Source organism: Odocoileus virginianus, chromosome 32, assembly GCF_023699985.2.
Source record: "Odocoileus virginianus isolate 20LAN1187 ecotype Illinois chromosome 32, Ovbor_1.2, whole genome shotgun sequence".
Classification (NCBI taxonomy): Eukaryota; Metazoa; Chordata; class Mammalia; order Artiodactyla; family Cervidae; genus Odocoileus; species Odocoileus virginianus.
In genome coordinates, this window is record NC_069705.1 from 13,363,404 (window position 1) to 13,389,464 (window position 26,061).

General features: G+C 42.8%; 1 protein-coding gene across 9 annotated transcripts in view; it reads right to left on the reverse strand.

Annotated features, from left to right (window-relative positions):
* Positions 1-26,061, reverse strand: part of UNC5D (unc-5 netrin receptor D) — a 612,862-nt gene that overhangs the window by 60,144 nt on the left and 526,657 nt on the right. For 7 of the 9 annotated variants that reach the window (XM_070459905.1, XM_070459904.1, XM_070459902.1 and 4 more), the window contains 3 exons: positions 20,403-20,588; positions 15,801-16,178; positions 10,395-10,479 (listed from right to left, as the gene is read on the reverse strand). In XM_070459905.1, the coding sequence (XP_070316006.1) occupies positions 10,395-10,479; positions 15,801-16,178; positions 20,403-20,588 (649 nt within the window). The remainder of the gene's footprint in view (positions 1-10,394; positions 10,480-15,800; positions 16,179-20,402; positions 20,589-26,061) is intronic. The other 2 variants (XM_070459906.1, XM_070459903.1) reach the window with 1 other exon arrangement.

Here is a 26,061-nt window from a genome sequence, read left to right on the forward strand (position 1 = left end):
GGCACCGTGGTTGAGAGAAGGGAGTTATACACCATCTCTTACTTAACTAACTGTGGCATATTTTCCTTGGATGGCTTATGATACTTCTTAATGGATTCAGTATAAATAGAGGATGACTCCAAAAGGCCTCACCGATAGAGGGCGCAGGGGACTGGACTGCAAACAGCTAGCCCTAAGCATCTGTTGTTCCTCGTGTGTTTCAGGTACACATGCAGCTGGCCCCCAGCTGGCAGTATCTCAACCTGCTCTCTGAGCCCCTTTTCCTCACCCTGCAGTGGCCCCTGGCAAACCTGTTTTCGATCTCATCTACCCTTTCTGCCTCATACCTCCTGGGCTGGGTTCACCTTCTCTACCTCTTGGAAACATGGGGACCTGGAAGTTACGGGAGAGCTCTTTGTCCCTTTCTCCTTGGCATTTGCAGCATGATGTCTCTTCTCAAAGCTTTTATTTTTTCCCTTTTTTCCTGGTAGCACTGAACACTTAACATGTTTGCTATCACTGAATTAAACTGTCCTCTAGGACAGTTTAACAATGTGTTAACACTTAACTATCTTGGAGCAGTTAGAAGGGAAGGACTCGGTACAACCATGACACAGCTCAAGCAAATTCCATGGACTTTGTAAATTACACAATAAGAAAATCAGGTATCAATATCCACTTCCTGCAGCTGACCTGAATTTTATGAATCATTCTCATCTTGCTTCAGTTTTGGTGAGGTTGGGGACAGCCATTTTTGATCTGCATACTTCCCCCAAATGTGTCTTCTTTTTCTCTCTCCATGTCCCATTTTTATGTCAACAGGCATAAGGATAAGGCATGATTGTACATGGGTGGGTGGTGCCCATTCTGATGAAATGATGCTTCTTAGCAGGTTATGCAGGGAGGTGGCAAAATTAGCCCTGACATTATAGTTGGTGAGATCTGTGAATTTAGACTACTGGGGGTACTTCTATTTCTCTAAGTCAGTTCTGAGGTTTGTCAATTTCAGGAATACAGAACAAGTCCCCCGTGTCCCCAGTCATCATCTTGCTACATATATACAACCTCTGTCCTCCAACCAACACCTCCACTGGAAACAACCTCTTTCCATATATAAGGGGTCCTGTTGTTCCTGGTTCACAGTACCGAGTACCTCTGGCCCTTGTCATTGACTGAACTGGGCTCATAAGACCAATTGTGGGAAATAATCCAGTGAACGTTATAACTCTTGCAGTGAGAAGGTGCAGTGTTTTCTTTGCCTGAGCTGCCATAGGATGGCTTGAAATACAACCTGGTGGGTAAGTCATCTTAGCCACAGAATGCAGACAGAGATGCAAATCAACCCAGAGATTTTAGGCCAGGTTTGCCTTCCCTGGTAGCTCAGATGGTAAAGAATCCACCTGCAATGCAGGAGACCTGGGTTTGATCCCTGAGTCAGGAAGATCCCCTGGAGGAGGGAATGGCAACCTACTCCAGTATCCCTGAGTTGGGAAGAACTCCAGGCAGTATTCTTGACTGGAGAATCCCATGGACAGAGGAGCCCGGTGGGCTGCAGTCCATGGGGTCACAAAGAGTCTGACACAACTGAGTGATGGATACTTTCTCCCTGCAGTAATGTCCTGACCAGTCACTGGTGTTAGGGTAGAGCCAAAGACAGGTGCTCTTACCTTGCACTCAAGAGGTAAGGTTCTGACTGGGACCACCACACTAATTGCAGTAGTCTGATGATAGGGGTTTCTTAGCTTCTGTGAAATCATCTGCCCCGGGAAAAGTATATGCAGTTTCATATTTTACTTGGATGAGTGGTTTTAAAACGGCCTCAAATGTCTGCTTTGACATAAAGAGTAGTTTACTAGAAACAGATTCATTTCATTAGCACCATTTCTACAAGTTAAATGGCCATACATATCTGGGTTTTCTTTTTCGTCTTCTAGAAATGACATCCTCCCAAACAGCCTAGGGACATTTCTGAGTGCTTGTATCCTCTATTAGGCTGGCTATGTGATCAAGTCATTGTTGATAATTTTGTTTTTGTGTGTGTTGTTCTGGCAACCCTGGAGAAAAAGCTACATGAAGTCATTCTGCAGAAGCAGCTACACTGCAGTGCTGAATTGTGAGTTATTACAAGAAAAGGGATTGTCTGCTTTATTCCATCCAGACCTACTTTCTGCCCAGTCTTACATTTGGTCTTATTTCATGGTTTGTTATCAAAGCTACTGCACCATTATCAAGGCATCCCCCCAAAGTTAATATTTCCTAACACCACCATTTCTGCCTTCCCAATCCTCACCCCAAGAGGTACCAGTGGGAAGACCATACCATCTGAGAGAAAACATTCCATCTGGGTTAAGCCCTAATTCCAAATATGTGTCCTTTTGTAAACTCTTCAGGAAGATTATTGACATTTCCAACTCTAGTCTAAGCATTTGGTCAGGAATATCCACATGACAGTGTAATTGGAAAAAGAAATGAATGTTTGCCTTTGATTTTATTTTATTGCTTCTCAGAAGAAAGTTCCACATAGTAATGCTCTGGTCCATTTCTCTACTTATCAACCACGGGGCGGGGGAAAAAAAGTGAAAGTCGCTCAGTTGTGTCCAACTCTACGACCCCATGGACTATACAGTCCATGGAATTCTCCAGGCCAGAATACTGGAGGGGGTAGCCTTTTCCCTTCTCCAGGGGGATCTTCCCAACCCAGGGATTGAACCCAGGTCTTGCACATTGCAGGTGGATTCTTTGCCAGCTGAGCAAGAGGGAAGCCCATGGGATGGGGGAGGTACAAAATGAGAGCTGGGACAGGGTAGTGAGATGACTGTGCTACATCTGTACCATTTTCTGTATATATGTGGGGGATGCTCTGAAATAATGGATTTTTAAAATACTTTTATTTGAAAACCTTTATGTTTTAAAAAAACTGACTGGAGTATAGTTGGTTTACAATGTTGTATTAGTTTCAGATGTACAGCAAGGTGAATCATTTAGACATAAAATATATCCATTCTTTAGATTCTCTCCCCCTATGCTTCATTAAAGAGTATTGAGTCGAGTGCCCTGTTTGTCCTACAGTGAGTCCTCAGTGGTTATCTATTTTATACACAGTACTGTGTGTACTGTCAATCCCAGCCTCCCACTTTATCCTCCCTTCCTTCCCTCCAGTAGCCATAAGTTTGTTTTCTACATCTTTGACTCTATTTCTGTTTTATGAATAAATTCATCTGTACCTTTGTGCTGATGCCACATGTAAGTGGTATTATATATTTGTCTGTCTGACTTCACTTACTATGATCATCTTGGGTCCATCCAGGTTGTAGCAAATGGCATTCTTTTTTTTTTTTTTTTAAAATGGTATATATACCATTTCATTGTATACATGTATACATATATTCTTTATCAACTCCTCTGCTGATGGGCATCTAGGCTGCTTCCATTTCTTGGCTCTTGGAAGCAGTGCCGCAGTGAACATTCAGGTGCATGTATCTTTTCAAAGTATGGTTTTCTCTGGATATAGGCCTAGGAGTGAGGTTGCTGGGTCATAGGGTAGTTCTATTAAACACCCTTATTTAATAAAAGTTATCAAAACTTTTTAGAGAAGATGAAAAATCTACCCACCCCAAATTCTTTTGAATTAAAGTTTGGGAAAAGAGACAAACTTGTTAAAAGTGATCATTGCTGGTTTCCTGCCCTCCAAAGCAGCCTCCTTGATAAAGGCAGCTGTGTTCAGCATTAACTTAATACCCTTAAATACCCTTGTGTCAGGAGAATCCCAAGGGCCTCTCACCTGTATATACTTTTAGCAGATCCAAATTCATGCTTTTGCCTTTCTGTGAGGCTATACTAGCTCCTGTGACATCAGGAAGCATTCTTATTTTGTGAGTGAAGCAGTGCATAAAACCTAATCCTTCTGTCTGTGCCTAGGCCTGGAGTAGAATTGGAAGAAAGCTGCTTAAGGCAATATTTCGCCATCAAAATGACTTTAAAGTGGTGGTGGTGAGGGGGCGGGAAACAAGATTTGATACCTGCTCCCCAGTGTTCCGAGCAGTACTATGTACAGTAGCCAAGACACAGAAGCAACTTAAGTGTCCACCAACAGACAGATGGACAGAGTATGTGGCACATATATACAATGGAATATTACTCAGCCATGAAATGGAATGAAACCTTACCATCTGTAACATGGATGGACCTAGATATGATCATGCTAATGGAAGATGACGGAGTAGGATGTGCACTCATATTCTCCTGTGAGAAGACCAAAATCACAACTAGCTGCTGAACAACCATTGAAAGGAGAATGTTGGATCCCAACAAGATGGTAGGATAGGTTCAATCGTGGTTAAAATCAAATCTCATACCCACCAGAAATGCTTGAAGGGTGCAAACAAAACCCTGTGCACACCAGGACCCAGGGAAAGGAGAAGTGATCCCCAAAGAGACTGAGTCAGACCTGTCTGTGAGTGATTCAGAGTCTGCTGTGGAGGCACGGGTCAGCAGTGGCCTGAGGTGGGGACAGGGGTTCTGGATGCATAAGTCCTCTTGGAGGTCGCCATTAGCTCCACTATACAGTCACAGAGCAGATGACCCACGAGACTGGAGGATTAGACCAAAGAAGTTCTCGGGCCCACAACAGGTTTCCCAACCTGAGGATCCAGCAAAGGCACTGAGAACCCCCAGGGAATTTGACTTTGAAGGCCAGTGGGATTTGATTACAGAACTTCCACAGGCAAGTCTGGGAAAACAGACTCTTGGAGGGCACAAACAAAACCATGTGCACACCAGGACCCAGGAGGAAGGAGCAGTGGCCCCATAAGAGACTGAGCAAGGGAAGTCAGTCAGATAAAAACAAATGTTACTTATATGTGCAATCTAAATTAAAGCAAATGATCTATGAAACAGACTCACAGACATAGAAAACAAATTTATGGTTACCAAAAGGGAAAGTTAGGGGGAGAGATAAATTAGGAACCTGGGGTTAATAGATAAAGGACAAGGATTTATTATATAGCACATGGAATTATATTCAATACCTTGTAACCTATCATGGAAAAGAATCTAGAAAACAAAACAAAACTGAATTACTTGGCTGTACACCAGAACAGTATGGAGGTTCCTTAAAAAACAACAGAACTACCCTATGACCCAGCAATCCCACTACCAGGCCTACACCTTGTGGTGGGGGTGGTGGTTTAGTCACTGCTGCTAAGTCACTTCAGTCGTGTCTGACTCCGTGTAACCTCACAGATGGCAGTCCACCAGGCTCTGCTGTCCCTGGGATATTCCAGGCAAGAACACTGGAGTGGGTTGCCATTTCCTTCACCAATGCATGAAAGTGAAAAGGGAAAGTGAAGTCTCTCAGTTGTGTCCGACTCTTCACGACCCCATGGACTGCAGCCTACCAGGCTCCTCTGTCCATGGGAGTTTCCAGGCAAGAGTACTGGAGTGGGGTGCCATTGCCTTCTCCGAGTTTAGTCACTAAGTCATGTCAACTCTTGCGACCCCGTTGACTATAGCCTTCTAGACTCCTCCATCCAGAGGATTCGCCAGGCAAGAATACTGGAGTGGGTTGCCATTTGAAAACCATAATTCACAAACACATGCACCCCAGTGTTCATTTCAGCACTATTTACCACGGCTAGGACTTGGAAGCAACCTAGATATCCACTGAAAGATAAATGGATAAAGAAGATGAGGTACATATATACAATAGACTATTACTCAGCCATGAAAAGCAACCCACCCGGGTCATCTGTAGAGATGTGGACAGACCTAGAGACTGTTATACAGAGTGAAGTCAGTCAGAGACAGAAAGGCAAATATCATATGTTTACACGTAGATGTGGAATTGATAAAGAATGGTGAACCATTTGCAGGGCAGGAATAGAGATGCAGATGCAGAGAAGGGATGTGTGGACACTGGTAGGAGGGGAAGAGGTGTGAAATGAATTGGGAGATGAGGACGGACAGATCTGCATGACTCTGTATAAAACAGCTGGTGGGAAGCTCAGCTTGGTGCTCGGATGACCTAGAGGGGTGGGATCGGGGATGGAGGGAGGTCCAAGAAGTTGTATACATATGGCTGATGCATTTCGTCATACGGCAGAAAGTAACACTGTAAAGCAACTACACCTGAATAACAACAGTAATAGAGCCTGGATTTATTTACTCTTAAACACCCCCTTCCTACTTTCTACTGTGTAGAAATACTGGAAAATGTATCTTGGAGCTAGAAATCCCTGAGTTTTATAACCCTTACACTGTTCTTGTCTGGCTAAGTTCTGCTGATCTTTCAGCCACCTTCCCTGCTACTCCCTCTGTAAATCCATCCTTAGAATAGACTTAAGGTCTCCTCCATTTTCCCACTGATCTCTCTGAAATTCTCTATTGCACCATAATTCCACATTGAATTATCACCTTACCATTGTCTTCCACAAATCTGGACCCCTCTCTGTATGTTTCATGGTATTTCCATTGTTAGGCATAAGCCCTGTGTCTCATCAAACACGTCTTACCAGACTCAAGAATAATATGGCTTAAAGTGGGACATTGTCTAAAAAATAAATTATTAGTCAAAAACTTTTGTTTTGGTGCCCAATCCCACTACCACCTAAGGCCAATGTACTAAGTTTTCTTGGTCTTAATTTCAAATCTACAAAATTAGAAGAATAATTATTGTTTACTATAGAGGATGGATGAGAAGATTAAAGGACATAAAACCTATCTAAAGTATTAATAGGTAAAACACTTTATCAAATACAATGTATTAATTAGGATTTATTTTATCATCTTTAAGATTGTAGTATCACTGTATATATCATATAATCCTATAAATATCCCTAATAGGTAGGTACCCAGTATATACCCATAGTCAAATAGTTTCATTAACTTACCTACAGTCACATGAATAAGAGCAGTGAGTCTGAACCCAGGGCTCAGATGCCTGAGCTCACACTGTTAGCCACTGAGCTCAAAAGTCTCTGAACATCATGTCCACTAAGTTTCAGCACTGATGTGACACCTGTTTCCAGTCTTTCTTCTCTCAGCTGTAACAGCAGCAATTTACCACTGTAGATGTCTAAGGAATGTTCAACTTGATTCTGTCTGCTGCTTTTACAGAGCAATTCCAGGGTCTAAGCCTTGTAATGCAAGGTCAGAAAGCTGTTAAAGTCTCTGATGTCAAGAAGAGTGGCATCCTTTAGGCCATGAGCCACGGAATTGGAGTCAGATGTCCTGAAGTCAAATCCCAGATCAGTTGGTAAGTAATACATCCTTGCAGAGCAGCTTCCTCTCTTGGAAACTTCATTTCTTAGATCTTTTTACTCATTGCAAAATCTGTACAACCCCCCCCCCCCTTTTTTTAACTGGGGAGATTAAATGACTTAAACACGTGTGAGAACACCTTGCAAGTTATACTGAAACAGAGATAAGTAATTACTTTTCCAAGGATGCAAGGTCTCCTCCGAGCAAACTATTTAATGTGTACCTATATGCGTGCAAAGTCAGCAGAGTCTATTTCCTCAGCATTATGACTAACCAAAGGTCCAGACTGATAGAAGAGGTTAGAAAAGCTTCATTAGGATGGTGGTTCAAGTCTGAGAGTATAGACAAAGCAGGAACGTTGAGGAAGGAAAGTGACATCATTCCACCTAACAGAAAGTATTGGGTTGGTCAGAAAGTTTGTTTGGATTTTCTGTAACATCTGAATGAAAGTTTTGGCTACTTCAATACAATCCCCTCTTGGAAATTTCCCAGGTATGCAAGTAGGATGTTCTAAGAGAGATAGGGCACATTCGATTCAGACAAATAACAAACTTACTTGAAACTTACCAAAATGTTAAGTATATCCATCTGAGACTATTTGAATACAGGGGTTTGTTCTGAGTCTGTGGTTCACTCCACATAGCTACAACCCTGGGTATCTGCTAAAGAATTTGCATCTGTGCTATCCATGACAGTTCCACTAAGTCATCACCCTGCTACACCAGGGATGTAACTTAGGAAAGAGTAACAGAAATGTATCATCAATAGGAGAATGGAACAGCCTTAAACACAGAATCAAGATGGGCAGTCAGAAAGTCTAATTCTCACACCTCTGAACTGAAAGTCAGAGCAGTGCTGTTCCAGCTTTACGAACGTGGGGAAATGGGTCTTAATCTAAGCTCATTAAGCTCAGAATGACAGACGACATAAATGGGTTTTCAAGTGATATTACAAAGAAAAGAGAGGATACTAAATAGGTACGTCAGTGGTCTCCTGATTAATCACAGGATTAAAAGCAGAACTCAGATCTGAGCAGCCCCCTAGCAAGGATGGAAAAAATTTACCTGAGCTTTAAAAAAAAAGAGTAACTAAAAGGTATTTCCTATTTTTAGTGTTTTTTTCAGTATGTAGCTTGGAGCTCCTTTAAAAGGAGCGAGAACAGCCAAGGAAGGTAAGGGGCTGCAGTTTAGTGACCAGTCATTACCTTGAGAGGTAGGAACAGCTGGGAAGGTTTTGGCAAATGGAAATGTGAGCTTCCTGTAATTTTACTCCCTCCTCTGTTACATGCTCACCTCATAGATGGGAAGTTTTGGACATCATTCCTATTTCTGTCCAACTTCTGGAAAGGCAGCAATGAACTTATACCTTAGCTACAGATGGGTAAACCAAATTGATAAACCTGAAACTTGCAAAGCTTAGCAGGGTGTGATCCCAGGAGGCCAAATGCGTCTTTCAAAGCCTTGGGCTCTGGCAAATTTTTATGTATTTTTTTCAACTTCAGGATGTCCCAAGAGCTAGTTCCCCCACTTTTGAGCCTTTTTATTTAAGTCCTTGCATGTTTGATGTCTTTGGACACAATCTAGCTCTGCCCTCCTAAGAAGGGTCTAAGAGGTGAGGATTGAGGTGAATTGTGCATTAGGTGCCTTTGAATTTGTGAAAGACTCCTAGGCTGGTTCTTGCACAATGTGGTAGAAGAAAGTAGGGATGGGTTTGTGAAGAAAGAGCTGAATACAGGCTCTGTAGACTCATTACCACAAAAGGAACAGGATGCAGAGTGGAGGAGGGTTTGCAAGAGGCCATGATTTTCAGGCAAGGTTGCCTGGATTCTGCCTCAAACTTGATTTTTGAAGGATGATGCATTTAGAAGCTTATGTGTAATTGACCATGACCTCAATTTTGAACAGGTAGAGTTGCTTCCATAAATCCATCCCAAGAGAGAAAAACACGGTGACTATTCCAGAGAAGTTTGTTCTGAGGTCTGCTTAGTTGAGATTTTGAATAAAACTTCTGCTTTTCGGTTTGCCTTTTGCCAAGTGCAGATACTTAAACACTGGAATGTTTCCAGGTGCCCAACTAAAGGACATCAGTCTACAGAACTGAGCAGATAACACAAGAGCCCAACAGCCAACTAGCAGAGCCTTTTCTTCCATTTTTCTCAAATCCCATAGAGCAGAAAGTGAAAACCACTGGATACTAACAAATCCTCTTATGGAGATAGCTATCAAAGTCTCTTCAAACCATCTGTTTCTCTTTCGTGTTTTTTTTTTTTTTTTGCTAACAACAAAATCTATTCTAAACTAACCAAGATGTTATGGCTGAAAATGCCAGAGGTATACAGATCTAGCTGATAAGAGAAATTGCTTTCTAAAGAGGAGTTTGGTTTATCTTATGTGGAGGAAGGCAACATTTCTACAAACACCATAGTTGCACTAGGAAAATAACCAGCTACTTTCATTAAAAAAGTATGAGGCAAGATTTGTATTTGTTCATGTAATTGAATTTAATGCTGCTGAAATTTGTCAGATCTGAAAGCTACTGAAGTGTAGACTATTTTTTTCTTTGAGAAAAATTGCTAAAGAAACTGTCTCTCGGCTATAGGGCAGGTGTTCTGCTGATGCTGAAAGGTCACAAATCAGTTATTCTCTGCATTTTTCATAATGTGTAAAACCAAAGAGTACCCCCAGGAGGATATGTTTTTCTTTTGAGAGGAGGGTTCTGCGAGACAGTGACTCATTGTGGAGAGACCCTACTGATAGTGGTGCTATTGGTAAAGAACCAGTGCAGGAGACCTTACAGACACAGGTTAGATCCCTGGGTCTGGAAGATCCTCTGGAGGAGGAAATGGCAACCCACGCCAGTATTCTCGCCTGGAGAATCCCATGGGCAGAGGAGCCTGGTGGGCTACAGTCTATGGGGTCCCAAGAGAGAAACATGACCAAAGCAATTTAGCACAGCTACTGATACACTGATTTTGGTGTCTGTTGTCCAGATGTTGGTGACTTGGCTTGCAATTGCTCTTTCCCCCTTAACAGTCATGTAGCTTACAGTCTCCCCCACATACCTCTATGTCACACTATCTTAATAACTTCAGATTTTCTGCAGAAGTTCCATTTCATACTTAAGATCTCATGAACATGCCATCCTTCTCTGTCTCTTACCTGGGTTCACCTTGGTTGATGGACATGTAAATTTCCCAGGAATTCTCCTCTGGGATGGCGCCGTGTGGTATCAGTAAACTCACCCCTGAAACAGAAAAAGCCAAGAAGTTACTTGTAGATTCTCCAGTTATCTAGAAGCACCTCACAGCAATTTATAGGAGTTTTACAAAGTCCAAAATAAGAAAATATTGTTTCCTTCAGTGACATACAGAAAGGCATATCATTCAAGTGTATACTTAGATTTTTACTTAAAGTCTTCCTAATGTAAATCGATACAGCTATTACGGACCACAGTGTGGAGGTGCCTCAGAAAACTAAATTATAGAGCGCTATCATAAAATCCAGCAATCTCACTCCTGGGCAGATGTTCAGAGGAAACTGTAATTCAAAAAGATACCTGCACTCCTATGTTCAGAGCAGCACTATAGACAGTAGCCAAGGCTTGGAACCACTCTAATGGGCATCAATAGATGAACGGATAAAGAAGATGGGGGGTGTGTGCACACACACTGGAATATTACTCAGCCATAAAAAATCAAATAGTGCCATGTACAGCAATATGTATGGACCTAGACATTATTATACTAAGAAAAGTGAGAGAAAGAGAAACATATGGTATCACTTATATGTGGAAGCAAATACATGGTACAAACCGACTTACCTGCAAAACAAACAGACGTGTGGTTGCTAAGGGGGAATGGGGCAGGGAAGGATGATTTGGGATTAACAAATGCAAACTATTATGCATAGAATGGATAAATAACAAGGTCCTACTGAATAGAACAGGGAACTACATTTGCTATGCTGGGCTAAGCCCTAATGAAAAAGAATGTATGTGTATGTGTATATATATAAACACACAGGGCAATCTCTTTGCCGTTCAGCAGAACTTGACACGAACAGTGTAAATAGAAATTTCAATAACTAAAGCCTTCCTGGCATTGTAAACAGTCTCTTATTTATAAGATTAGGTATTTTGACACCCGGCACTATCATACGTATCTGAGACTAAGAATTTCAGTGTATCAGTTAGTTGGCTCTAAAATTTAAAAGGCATTTCTCTGCCTTGTTTCTATCCATTCATTTCCTGAAAAGGTATCTAGGATGATGAGTGAGCCATTTAACATTTTTGCTAGAGCCTGGTGTGTAACTGTCTTCTAAAGGGTGCATCTTAAAGTCAGCTTAGGGAGGTGACTGACGGAGCGGTGTATTTTGTCAAGAGAACTGAAGGAGGGGGAACTTGTGTGGCCACTATCTGGCTCCATATTTCCAAACAGAAGCTAGAAAAGATTACGGCTAAAGGTGACTTAGCCGTGTTCATATCAATGTCCAATTGAAAGAAAACTCAGGAGCCGCACTTCAGGAACATCATGTAACGAAGGTGGGGTGGGCACGGGAAGGCACCTCATGCCACGCTGGGAAATTCCTCTCTTTTCTCCTGAATGCTATGCAGTAAATATTTTACTTTGGCCAAAAGGGAAGCGTCTAGAGCGGGCAGAGAGTCTCTTTAAAGTAGCTTCTTGCTTATAAAAAGAAATAGAGACACAGTTGAGATCTTGACAAAGTAAAATCTCAGGGTATCCTTCTATCCTTTGAATAATGCAGCACTCACCTTTTCTCCTTTCATTACAGCTAATGTAATTATACAGGAAGCTTTCACGCTGCTGCTGATAAATTTAAATCTAGAGATGGCAGGATTTACTGATATCCTTCTGTGTTCCTGTTCGCTGCTATAGAATCGAGAAATGGAAGACTCATGGCAAAACAAGTTGTGTGGTTCACATTCATGAACATTTTTCAGTGACACATTAGTTATCATCAGTATCTTTCACTAAAAATGAGGCCCATTTAAATCTTGCTCACAGCTTTTCAGCTAGGGTATCTATTTATATTCTGGACCCTAATGTCAACAGTAGAACAGTAATTGCCATATTCAGTGGCCTCTGATCAGTCTCCTCCTCTAATTGCCCATCCTTCCTTAAATGGAGCTGCCAAATGAAGTGGGCTCCATTACATCCTTCCCTGCTGGGGAGCAGAAATGATTACACGCGTGATATTCAGCATGCGCAAATGTCAAACCGAATACCCAACCCTAGACATTCTGTATTCTGAGTTTGCCATCGCACTTTCTGTTGCCTCTGTTTTAGACTATGATGATAATGGAGACATTTAGACCTTATTTAGAGATACAGCACAGTAAGTCACCATCAAGAAATAATGCCATCTTAGCAATTAACCCAAAAGAGTTCTGTTGTGCTCCCATTTTTCTCTTTTCCCTGATTAAGGTATAATTCACATGCTTAAGTTATACAAATTAACAACAAACTTTGGGGCAAGTGTATATGCTCATGTTACCATCACAATCAAGACAGAACATTTCCACTGCCACAAAAAGCACCCTTGCACCCTTTAGTAGTCAGTTTGAATGCCAACCCAGATGATCATTTCTTTGTTTTCTGACATGTTGATTAGTTTGTCTTTTCTAAATTTTCAAATAAAATCATACAGTGTGTTAAAAAAAACACACACACTAATGGTTTGTTACATCTGTAACACATGGCACAATGCCTGGCAGAGAGTAAGCTCTCAGAAAATAAACATGAATATATGAATAAATGAACAGGATTGAAAACTTTCAGTAAAAAGGAAAAAAAAACCAGCAGCCAGGCTTTGGGATGTGCAGTCTTCTGCAGATCATCAGGGCCTGACAGTCCACTCCCAAATCGAACCAGAATAAACATGTGTGTGGACTTTTGAGAAAGGGCTGTTTGCAGAGCAGATCATATCGCATTCCTTGTGTTTAGATACAAACATTATTCATAATACACCAAAATTCAACCTGAATGTGTAGGATCACTGGAGCTTTAAACGATCCCGTCCTTTCCTTCTATCAGAACTTGTATGATGATCCTTTAAACATATTTACCTCCCCCAATTTAATTATCTAAATTGTATGTGGAACCTGAAGATGGTCAAATACCAGAGGCAAAGGTCATGGGAGCTGATGGTGCTGGTGGCAAGTTATATTTTATGAAGAATGATGGCTATGTAGGAACTCTTCACACTTGTGGTCCCCTAAAGATGTATCCATTTCCAACATGTCATTCACAAGTTATTTCTGATTAAAGAATATACTCTCCCCCAAACTCTATCTATCCTGAGAGCCTTTTATTTGATAAGACAACAGAACCACCTGAGTTTTTTGGTTCCTATTTTGCATAATAATTTTTAGAGTGTGGGGACTGCTGCCAACCTTTCTTACAAACCATTGCCAGGCACCCCACAATAACTTGGGATGGATAGCATGAGAACAATTTAATTTCTGTGCCTCACTTCTTTATACTTTAGCTCCCCAGGGCATATTTTACATTTATGTTCTGCAAATAACAGAGCATATGTTTCAATTCCCTGCACTTATTTTTCCTCAAATTCATTCCCAGTGAACAGCTTCAGTCTGGTCTAGGGCTTCTCATGCAGAGTTCTGAAAACGCCCCTTCACAGAGTTGTTTAGGAATCATAGATAACGCTACTGGAACTTTGGGGTGTCAACCTAAATGCTTCTCAAGTCAGAAGGGAAGCAAGAAAAAAATCTGCCATCATTATTTCATTTCATGTTCTATGATGAACATTAAACATAGGTGATAAATGGATGGATCTCAGCAATCCCTCCACAGATGTGTAAATGTACACACACACAGAGATGAGGATGGGAAAGACAAGTGTGGACCAATCTACTCAACCAGAAACTATTCAGAGCCACCTAAGTGGCAACCATTAGGTAAGAAAGTAGAAAAAATATAAAAGTACAAAAACTCAACATGCAGATTCATAATTCCGATGTATACACATACTCTTCTCTTCAAAAGGGCAGGGTCTGCATCTTTTCCTTTTCTAGATCCCACATGCGCAATTTACAGATTCTTATTCCATGGGGTCACAAAAGAGTTGGACATGACTCAGCAACTAAACAACAAGAAATGAAGCCGCTCAGTCGTGTCTGATTCTTTGCAATCCCATGGACTGAAGCCTGCCAGTCTCCTCTGTCCATGGGATTTTCCAGGCAATAATACTGGAGTGGGTAACCATTTCCCTCTCCAGGGGATCTTCCCAACCCAGGGATCGAACCCGGGTCTCCCACATTGCAGGCAGACTGCTTACTATCTGAGCCGCCACGGAAGTAAACAAGAAGAAGGGTACCTGGTAAATACGGCCACCTGCTCCCTACACATGGACCCCCTATCTGTCATATCTCACCAGGAGGAGGGCATCATACCACGTCCTACTCATCAAGGAAGATCTAGAGAATTGCAAATTTGGAATACATCATTATTGGGTCTGCATTGGAGGGCTATTTCCCTGAAATTAAGTTTTTATTGAAGCAAAGGATATAGGAAAACCAATCATCAACTTGGAACAAACGTTAGGCACAAGTCACTAATCTACTTAGAAGGTCAGGCAGTAGAATAGTAGTGCCTGGCTAGTCCTACTACAGAATTCACTGTACAAGATAAAATGCTTGATAATTTAGGTGGGTTTGTTCTACCCTACAGAGAAATCTGCTAAGGCCCTGCTGATCCCAGCTCAATGCTATCCAGTTCTTTAACAACAATGGCAGATCTGGTATTTTCCCTTTCCTCTCAGCTGACAGTGATGATTTAGAGCACTCCCTAAATCTTATTGCTCAAAAACTGGGGGTGGGGATTGTTCTCTTCCTCCATGCCGGGTCTTAGATCGCAGCTCTGAAGACTAACGCATAGGTAGAGTCAAAGTTACCTGGGCCGTACACGTCGAAACAACACGAAAATCTTCCAACCAAAAGGAAGAAAACACTCTTAAGCACTCTTGAGAACTATATAGCCAAGGAGCTGAGCTTGAATTCAAAACAGCAACCCCAAAAGGAACCCCCATCACTGCTCATCATAAAGCAACATGATAGTAAGGGTGATGGACGCTGACTGTATTCATTAGGTCAGTTACTGAGGACGTTTGAGTATGAGTGTCATTTCACTAATCTAGCAACTTGCTTGTAAACCATGCTTCACTATAAACATGGTATTCGGCAGTCATATCAAAGTATCTTTTCAATGCTTCCTGATCATGTTCTAGGAAATATATTTCCACGGGGCTTAAACTCTAGGGACCACCCAAACCTTCTGAGCCAGCATGCCTGTCAGCCCTAACAGGGCATCTGATGGCGTGTATGGTCCATGCTGAGATGCAAAATGTAATGTCAGCGCTGCTTCTGGTTGCCGTGTAAATCAAGCCAACTTTCGGAGCTATGGTGGCGTTCACTCTGACACCGGAAGAGTCAACATCTTAAAAATGGATCTTACAGGACATCGTCATGTAAATATAATACGTTCAAACAAACATGAGAAGACACACAAACGCACACTTACCACCCACCTGTATTTGGCATTACTAAGCGTCCTCCCAAATGGCCAAAGACACCCGTGGTCCTCAGTTCGGTCCGTGTAGGGAGTGATGACAGGTTCTGGATGTAGGGCGTCTTACTTCTGGGATGTACTGTCGTGAAGCTGCGGTTGTTTCCATGGGGGAAAGTCCCGGAATGATTCTTGCCGTGGTACTCGGCTCGCTCGGACACTCCCAGGGAGACCATGAATGAGCTCTGCACTTTGACTTTGATGTCCGACAAAGGGTTAAAGAGTGAGGACTCTGTCATGAGCTCCTTGTCCAGGGGGTCCTGTAGACAGATGGGCCCGCTGTAGGTTCGGCTCACTGTCAGGTCTGGTTGCATGGAGGGGTTCAAGAGCAGGGAGTTACCTGGTCGGAGAAGACGGATCTGTCACTCAGAAGCTGTAAGGCATCCCAGTTACTCCTTCACATCTGCTCCTACAAACTACCCAGCATGTGCTCACCAGCTGCCCAGGTCACGGCTGACCCCTCAGACCCACCTGGGCATCTAAAGTATCTCTAACAGGCTGATCAATAGCATCCCGAGCCTCGGAATCAGGAGCTCTGGCTTTCGCAGTCAATTCCCTGAATGCCGCCCACCTAACTCATCCTTTTCTCGAGTTCTTTATGTGCTATCTTTTCAAAACAAGTATTTCTGGCACTCCACCAGGCAACTTACTCAGGTATGATTGTTTACGGGATTATTTTAACTGGCAAAGAGAAGCTTCTAAAAAAAATAAAAGAGGGAAGAAAGATGTTTTGCAATCCAGTTTGGAGCAAAAATAACATCTGTTCCGTTTAAATGGCAAAGAGATGACACAGCATGATGACGAGGTGGTGCTGTTTATAACCGAGATGGCGTGGGTGCCAACACGTCTCCCATGGAATTCTGGGCAGTTTCTGGGGGAGGAAATGTTGTGTCCTCAGAGCAAAAGGGTCAGGGGGCGTCACGAACCGCTCCATGTCTGAGCAGCCAATTCGCTCTAATAACACGGATGTCACTTTGAGAGGCACAGAGGGTCCCAGCTTCCACAAAGGCAGCAGCTGAGAATGGCTTCTTTCTGACTCAAAACAAATGGAGAAAAATAACCCTTACAAAAACATGAGAAATTGGACTTTCTCATCGGCTGGGACTTACCAATTTTTTTGCTATGCCCAAATATTAAAAAGAAATGCTGTGATATTTTCTTGTGATGAAGTAATCTCATTTATTAGTAAATACAAAATAACCCTCAGTTCCAAACTTTCTGCCCATATCAGTCCATCAATGTGACATCTCAAATTGAAACCCAAACCATATTAAACCATTTTCCTTTGGGGCCTGACAAAAATGTTTCACATGTGATATTTTGGAAAATGTTGCAATTTCAGGCCATATCCTATTAGCTTCTATTGTTTTTCCATTTTCATAATTTGTAACAACACCAGCTGGAAATCTATAACCCTGACTTTCCCCACCTCTTTGTTCTAATGCTGTAAGAATCCCAAACCACAGAGGAGCAGGTTCAAAATGAGATGAAATACCTTATAGATATAAAAGCACCTTGATGGGGCATTTTTTCCATGTTTGAGGATCTTTTTATATTATAAGGAGCTGAGCTTTTTAACAGAACTGCACTGAACTCTACAGATACCAGCCTTACTCTGGGTTACGAAGCAAGCAGCAGGATGGAAGGACCATCTCACATTTGAAGAGTTTGGAGCAGAAGTTTCCACTGATACCTTAAAAAGCATCTCTCTGAGTCTCATGGCTGTTTTCTCTCAAGCCCTCATCTTCTAACGTTTAATTTCTGGCTACTGTTAGAAGACCCTGCTATCTTATGTAAAGTCAAGAAACAAAAACATTTCCTAGAGTTAGACTTAAGTCTTAATTGCCTATCACTATACACACACACACACACGCGTGTGTGTGTATATATATATGAAAAAATATGAAAAATACACACACACACATATACACATATAAACTTGGTGGCCAACTTGATTTAAGTCTGATTGAAGATAATCCCCCAGTGACCTCAAGTTTCTCTCTGGATGTCCTTTTCAAGGCCCTGATCTACTCTATGTATGACATTCTATTAAGTCTCACTGTTCTCCCTGCTGGGGCTCCAACCATATTTGCTCAAGAAGGGATGTCATGAAGACAACAGGGCATCCATGTAAGGCATAGCCTCACCGTGAATATAGGGGAGAATAGAATTTGGATAAGGGGCTACTGTTGGTATCACTAGTTTTGTGAGTTCTTGGTTAAAGAAAATGGTAAAATTAAGTTTGGAAAGGCTACATACTCTCAGAGATTTGCAGTATAAGCTTCCTACATTCTGAGATGCCTCGTGGTAGATATGTATCAGCTTATCCAAGTCAGCCTTCCCCAGACGCTCAGATCAGGGAACCGGCCCTCTCACCCACTACCGCGTGCTCTGCGGAACTCACTGGGGTCCTCCGTGACTGTATGAGGAGACAGCCAGCCTCTAATAGGATACTCTCTACATCGACTGAGTACCTTACTTAAGCCAAGGTATTACAAGCCATATCATTCCAGGTGGTTTCACCCTCACAAGCCCCGCCCTGAGATAGATGTTAGTATGTCCATTTTACAGCTGTAAAAACTGAGACAGAGAATAACTGAATTACTAGGTTTTACAACAATTTTTGGATTCAAATCTGACTTCAGAGCCTCTGAATTTACACACGAAGCTGCCACTCACACTCCTGTGTATTCTGTTTTTAACGGGTAAGGTCTGAGACAGTGATATCTTATGATGAGATGGAGATACAGTTCTAGTTTCTTACACAGTTGCAAGACCAGTTCATTGGATGAACTTCTAATTAAATCATGTATACTGGAACTTCCCTGGTGGCTCAGTGGTAAAGAATCTGCCTGCCAATGCAGGAGACAGGAGTTTGATCCCTGGTCTTGGAAAATCCCACGTTGTAGAACAATCAAGCCTGTGAGCCAGAACTATTAAGTCTGTGCTCTAGAGCCCGTGAGCGGCAGTCACTGAAGCCAGAAGGCCCTAGAGCTCATGCTCTGCCACAGGAGAAGCGACCACAATGAGAAGCTCGGGCACCACAACTTGAGAATAGCCTCCACTTGCTGCAACTAGAAAAAAAAGTCTGCACACAGCAGTGAAGACCCAGCGCAGCCAAAGTCAGTCACATAGATTAAGCTCTAGACCCACATTGAGGTGATGTGTTCTTATCTGAGATCAACCAGACTTAGACCGGAAGCCAAGGTGCTGGAAATTTGAAGTGTTAGTCGCTTAATCGTATCCAACTCTGGGACCCCATGCACTGTAGCCCACCAGGCTCCTCTGTCCGTGAGACTCCCCAGGCAAGAATACTGGAGTGGGTTGCCAGGCCCTTCTCCAAGGGGATCTTCCCAACCCAGGGATCGAAACTCGGTCCCCCGCATAGAAGGCAGATTCTTTACCATCTGAGCCACAAGGTGTCAAAAGTGACTGGTAAGCAGTCAAGTCACCTGTCTCTCCCACCATCTCCCCATTCTAGCCTGCTTGGGTTTCCATCGCACCAGCCTGTCCCTAACTCCATCACTGCCAAGCAGTAAGACTTCTTGTCCTGTACTGTAGGCATTACTGACAGGCAATCAACAGAAACAGAAGGGACAATACTGACCACGAGAGTCAAGGTAGAAAACTTCATCCATGGAAGGGAGACGGTTCCATCGTTTTCTAAAATAAAAGCCATTTATGTCTCATCCCCATCTCCCAATCAGGAACACAGTTAGTTGGTAGAAGAAAATCAAATGACTCTGCTGTTTTAAAAATGAAATAGTGCTATTGTTTGACATGATGAATTTTCCTTCCCCTACAACAGAAGACTGCTTCAAGGTGGCAAAGGCAGAGTCAGTCCTTTAGGCTGAGAATTTCATTTTTTCTCTGGTTAACCGGCCCATCATACATCCTCTAAAATCCTTTTACTTATTTAAAATAGAAATAACTCCACTGAATAAAATAACTCCATCTAATAAATAGTGTAATAAATATGCCTGGTAGAGTCACTGGTTCGTAGCTTTGAATACTCAATATTTTAGTTAACTAAATATACATTCCCAAAGCAGGCTGGTTAAAATAGAAAGTTGGGTGACCTGAGACACTGACTACATATTAAAGATGGACATGCCATATTTAAAATGTGGGTAATGGTAAACTGAGGAGCTTCCATGGTGACTTAGTGGTAAAGCATTTGCCTGCAATGCAGGAGTCTCAGGTTCCAACCCTGGGTTGGAAAGATCCCCGAGAGAAGGAAATGTTAATGCACTCCAGTATTCTTGCCTGGGAGATCTCATGGACGGAGGAGCCTGGTGGGGTACAGTCCACAGGGATGCAGAACAGTCAGACACAACTGAGCAACTAAACAACAATAGTAAATTGAGACCCATTGGTCCTCACGGCAGCCAAGAACTCAGACAGACTCCTCCATCAAACCTGGCATCCTAAGGTGTGAAGACAATTTTGGAGCAGCTCCCAGTGCCAAGAGCCACCCTCACACAGGACCTCAGAACACAAGGGTCCTGCATGAGTGCAGTCTACGGTCCTGAGGACACGCTGTTGGGGGCCCTACGCCGCTGACCTTGACGGACTGTTTTGAAGTTGAAGGTCTGGAAGCCACCTGTCAATGCAGAAGAGTCGATGACGTCCACACCATAGTCACTCTGGCTGCGTCTGTAGAGGGTGATGCCGATGACCAGCACTGCAACGGCTACCACCGCGGCACCCAAGCCCGAGTACAAGGCGATGTCGCTGGCATTCTCGATGCCTGAAAGACACAAGAGCAATCCTAAATGGCCAACATGGGCACAGAGCCAAAGAGCCACCCCGGGACACAGAATGAAACACTATTGGAATTTTTGGAGCTACGGATCAGGCGAAATGATAGATGTGGCTAGTCGCGAGTTGGACTCTCCAACAATAATCATGTTTCTAGAAGACCTTGTATAAATCAAAGGGATGCTAGTTAAATAACTTAACTGCATTAAGGTAGCTTACCATGTAATGGAATCTGCAACAGAAGCAATTTTGCAAAGAATATAAGAGTTTTCAAGGAAAAACAGGCAACTGCTTAATTTGCTTGTTTTAGGAAGTCTTATTGCCCTGCAAAGTTTTTTTTTTTAATATACATATATATATTTTATTTTTGTTGGAAGACATGAGACCCACGTACAATGACAAAATATGGGTGAACCGCTCTGCTTGTCTATGGCCTGGGCGCATGCATTCACGGGGAGCATTCTCGGGTGATAAGGCATGGTCTATGAGTCAAGAGACCAGAGCTCAGGAGTATGACCTTGAGCTTTGGCCCACGTCGCTCACTCCATCAGAATGCTGACAGTCATCAGGGTATTTACAATCATTATGAGCGACTTTCTGTTGTGAGATATGAAAAGCACTCGGTCCCAGGCACTCTTATGTTCATGGTCAATGTTTTCCGGCACCAGCTGAATGCTTGACTCTGTAAGTTTTTTTTTTGTGGAAGAGGACTGGTCTCTAAGAGGGTACATGCTGTTTCTCCCATACCTCTCCTACTCCATCCTATTGAATGCATGGGGCAAAGCAAAAATAAAAGCGTTAGTTTGAAATTTAGATGGTGGGTGTCTCCCCATCCCCCAAGATAACACTGTAGCTGCTTTCCAACCCTTTTGCTAGAGGTCCTCAGGGTGTGGTTGATTCCTGAGGAGCCTCGGAATGGCTAGTGCAATTCAGCATGACATCTACCCAAGAACATGTAAGTCTTGAAGTGTGTTAACAATGGAAGGTGGCAAGTTTTCACTACATAACTGATCTCCTTACAGATTATGTGGTAGGCATACTAAACAGGTCCAAAAGTAATTACTCTGTCACCCCTGCTGGGTTTAGCAGATAAAATAAACCCATCATATATTTACCTTGTAATTGCATAGCACTTAGCCTACGTTCACCGCACCCTAATATGGTACTTACGTTATCAAGTGAGTAAGACTTAACCACACTACTGAATTTATTTTCAACAAAGTTAGTGGACTATAAAATAAGGTGCCACCAAATGAAAGCAGGAACAAGGAAATCAAGCAGAACCAGTTCAGTAATAGGGCGGCCAACACATAAAAATAATTCATGGGGGGAGAAAAACACCGTCATCTCAAAGAACAGTATTGGAAAGGTCAGAGGGTGATCAGATGCTTTTCATAACAGCAACCTGGGAGGTGTTGAGAAACTGTGTGACCCTCCACCTTCTAGGCTGTAGTTCAGCCTCATGGTGGTCCGAATGGGGGAGGGCTAGGGATGGTGGGGTATCAGTGGTGGTCTTCCCCAGCCCCCCAGATCCACAGGGGTGAAGACTGATGCCACCACCGAAGTTCCAGGGTCCACCTAGGTCATGTGGGGAGAAAGAAGGGGAGTCATCACCCCATTCAGTCTCACCCTCCTTCTACTCAATTAAGTTCCTTGGAGGGAAACATTAGAGGAGAGAGCAGACAGCCCACAACAGGCGCAGCAAGCCAGGCTGCCAGGAGCAGGGAGAGAACTGGACTGAAACCAATGGCCTGCCCCCGTCTTCCTTCCAGCTCCTTAGGCACAGCTCACTGATGGCAACAGCATCTTAAAAGGTGTGTCTGGGGAGAAGACACCTGCTCGGCAACGGAACACACAGAGAAAGAGCCTGGCCGTGTCCTGCATGCAGCCGCTCTGTCACTGAGCTGGCAAAGTAGATGCAAAGACATCTTTAGCTTCCCAGGTACGAAAATAGGAAGGACTAGGAGCCAGAGCATGACCAGCGTAAAAGTACTTCTGCTGAAAATGGACCTCACTGGACGTGAAATCCTGACACCAAACTCAGTAGCAGGAACACGCTGTCTTTGTTCCTCCGGATTCCTATCTTGCTGTTTATGGCATCCACTCTCTTGCTACCCAGGTAACCAGAATTCTCTGTTCTTAAGATACAAGTTCTGTTTTAGGAAAGGACCCTCCACCTTCAGATGAAGGTATCAACGATGGATATAGCTCATTGTGTTTGCTCTCCCAGGAATATGTGCAGAACCTCTTAATAAATACTGAATTATAGAATGTTTAGAAATGAATATGGGGACTTTGGGGTTAGGGTAGGGAAAGAAGGGAGAGAGACTTGGACAGGGATCACTGCTTCCCTAGGAGGCTCACCCTAGCACCTGGTGGGACAGTTTGACCTAGACTCAGAAGTCCATGGGATTCACTTTTACAAGAACAACTTGTCCTGGGAATTTGAAGTTTCTGCATCTAATGATCTCATTCATTCAACATACACTTGTGACCGGTCAACTGCTCAGAGGAAATGAGGACATCTGGTTGAATTAACATGTGGTCCACATTCTCCGTTGTTTCTTGTCTAAAAGACAAGGTTGTGATGGGACCCCGGTATTCAAGTGCAGCTACAGAGGCAGACACAAATCCTCAAGGGCACACGTGCGCATCTCAAAAGATCTCATCAGTCGTCCTTAGAGCTCAGTCTTCTAAAGTTGAGTCACCTACTTCCTTCTTCTTCCTCTTTTTCTCTTCTCCAGTTACCTGCTTTTACTTCATCTTATTCTTCCTTTTTTCCCCCCTGCCCCACCATTTGCTAATCTTTTTTTCTCCAGGACAGTAGAGGAGGTTTCCCTGTAAGATTCCTGTGTCCTTACAAATGTAATTGATTCCCTTTTCATCTGTGTCCAGGACTGGCCCCAGCAGAACCTGGGGTTTAGGCTGGATGTATGTGTCTGCGAGCACATGGAAACTTGGAAGGGTGCTACAGCAGGACCCCTCCACATGTGCACGCGTGTATGTGTGCTCACGCTCAGCTCTCATTGGAAGGACACCAGAAGGCACTGCTTCCACCTGCTAGCCAAAGGCCCTGTGTCCCTTTCAGATGATAACGACGGGTCCTTGTCATATACCCCCCATCCCTCTAGGCATCTAGGCCCTGCCCACCTCTATCTACCCATCTGTCAGCGCAGGGCCCCCTCCTCTGAGACAGCTGGACCGTGCCTTGGCTAGTCCACCAACCCTGCCAACCCCTGGTTCTCTAAACTCTGACATCACTTATGGTTCCTAGAACTCTTTTTGGATCTTTGGATGGTTAATGACCTGAATGCCAAGGCATCCTACCTGCTTGACATTCGGCACAAGCACTTCTCTGTCATTTCCCCCAGAAATGTGTGAGTCATCCTGCGCAACTATTTGCTGATTGCTCCCTGGACTCAGACTAGCCTGAGAGAGACTGCAGAACTCCTGCCACAGAGACCCTCTTTTCCTTACAGCTACACACGCACATTTACATCTGTCTGCTCACTCGTACATCTGGGGCTGGTTTGTTTTCTCCAGCTCATTCTGAACAAAAAGCTTTGATCAGGCTATTCTGCCTTTGTGGGCATAGGGTGTTTTTTTTTTTTTTTCTTTCTGGATTTCTGTTGTACATATCTATGTGTGATTGATGTCTTTCCTGGGTTTCCACCCATTTCCTCTCTCCAAGCACCGTGAAAGCTTTAGGCCAAGTTTAGAAGGACGTGACATGTGGTATAAAAAATTGTGCATGATCTATAGGCTAAAGAAAACAAAAATAAAAAAGACAGGGAAACCTCTTATATTGCAAATTAGTCAGAAACTACAGAGGGATCTGTTCATTGCTGGAAGGAGTGTGAAATATCTACAGAGAAAGGCTGCAAAGATTAATAGTTGGAAACTAGGACCCTGGAAAGGAAATGTTTATGGGTTCATTTGGCCTGGAGAAAAGAGAACTATAAAGTGGCTTGTGGGGATCTTTAATGCATAAAGCGTGGTTCTAAAAAGAAGCTCACAGTAGGTGCCCAATGAACCTTCATTTATGATGAAGCTAGTAACCAGCTCGTCACCCACTCTAACAAGGGCTGAAGAGGAGAACCTGGCCTTTTATTATAGCAATTGGGACTCTGTTAGATATTAAAATGACCTTGTCTACAAGGAGGATCGTTAAAAAAAAAAAACAACTGCGCTGTATTTCTGAGGAAGCTTGTGAAATCTCCTCTAGTTTCTCAAAACCAGCATGACTTGACAATAGTCTGCAGTTATTATACTTTTGGTCAAAGATGGTGAGAAAGGCTAAGTGACTTTTCAAAGTCCTTTCGAACTTCAGAGTTCAAGGACTAAGTATTCACAAGATCCTGTACTTATGAATTATAATCATACCTAGTCATTCATAGTGACTTATGTGCCCCAAGGACTAAATTTAAGGGCTGTTTATTTAGTTTACCTTCCTCTCTTCACAGGACTCTCATTTAAAAGACATATTAATGCCACTTATTCATGGAAATTTAGCTCAATTCCCATATTATGAGTTTAACGATCAGATTAGAATCTATTTTATAGGATTAGATAGCTACACAAAATGAATAAAGGAGCACAAGAAAATGCCTTTCAAAACATACAGTTAGAGAATGTGGACTGACATATACACATGGCTAGATTTAAAACAGGCCAACAAAGACCTACTGTATAGCACAGGGAACTCTGCTCAATGTCTTGTTAACAACGGAAATGAGAAAAGAATTTGAAAAGAACAGATGCATGCATATGCATAACTGAATCACTTCGAGGTACACCTGAAACTATCACAATGATGTTAATCAGCTATATTGCACTATAAAAGAAGAAGTCAAGAAAAACATACAGTATTCTGTTTTTATCTTATTAGATACTGTAGAATGACCACTGCTCTTATTTTAGGAGGAAAAAACTCAGCAACTTGACTTGATGTATATAAGGCAGTGAATTACAAGGAATTCACACAACAGAGATTCACAAAGAGAAGGCTGAGACAGACAAAAGGAGTGGAAGACAGAAGAATTAGCTGCTCCGCTGGACTCCCAGGAAACAGCCCAGTCTGTAGCCCAGCCCCTCCTCATTCTGGCCCAGAGGTACAGACAGGGCTGTCTGAGGGCTATAGACATTGAGGGATGTGCCAAAACATTTAACTGCAAGCAAACACATAACAGAAGTTATTGTTCGAACTGTTCATACTTGTCATTGAGAAACCATATTTTTTCTTGAAAAAAAGATATCAGAAAATAGCTTTTAAGTGGTCAGCTCTGGTCAACCATGGTGAGCAGTTCTGATGATACTTGCATTGCCTGGAATCTCATAATCCCATCACCAGTTGGCATCTTGACTTTTCCACCTTGCCATCCTCCAAAACCTCCTCGTTGTCATTAACAACAACAGCTGCACATTCTTCAATAGCACCGTATGCCAGGCACTGTTCTAGTCTT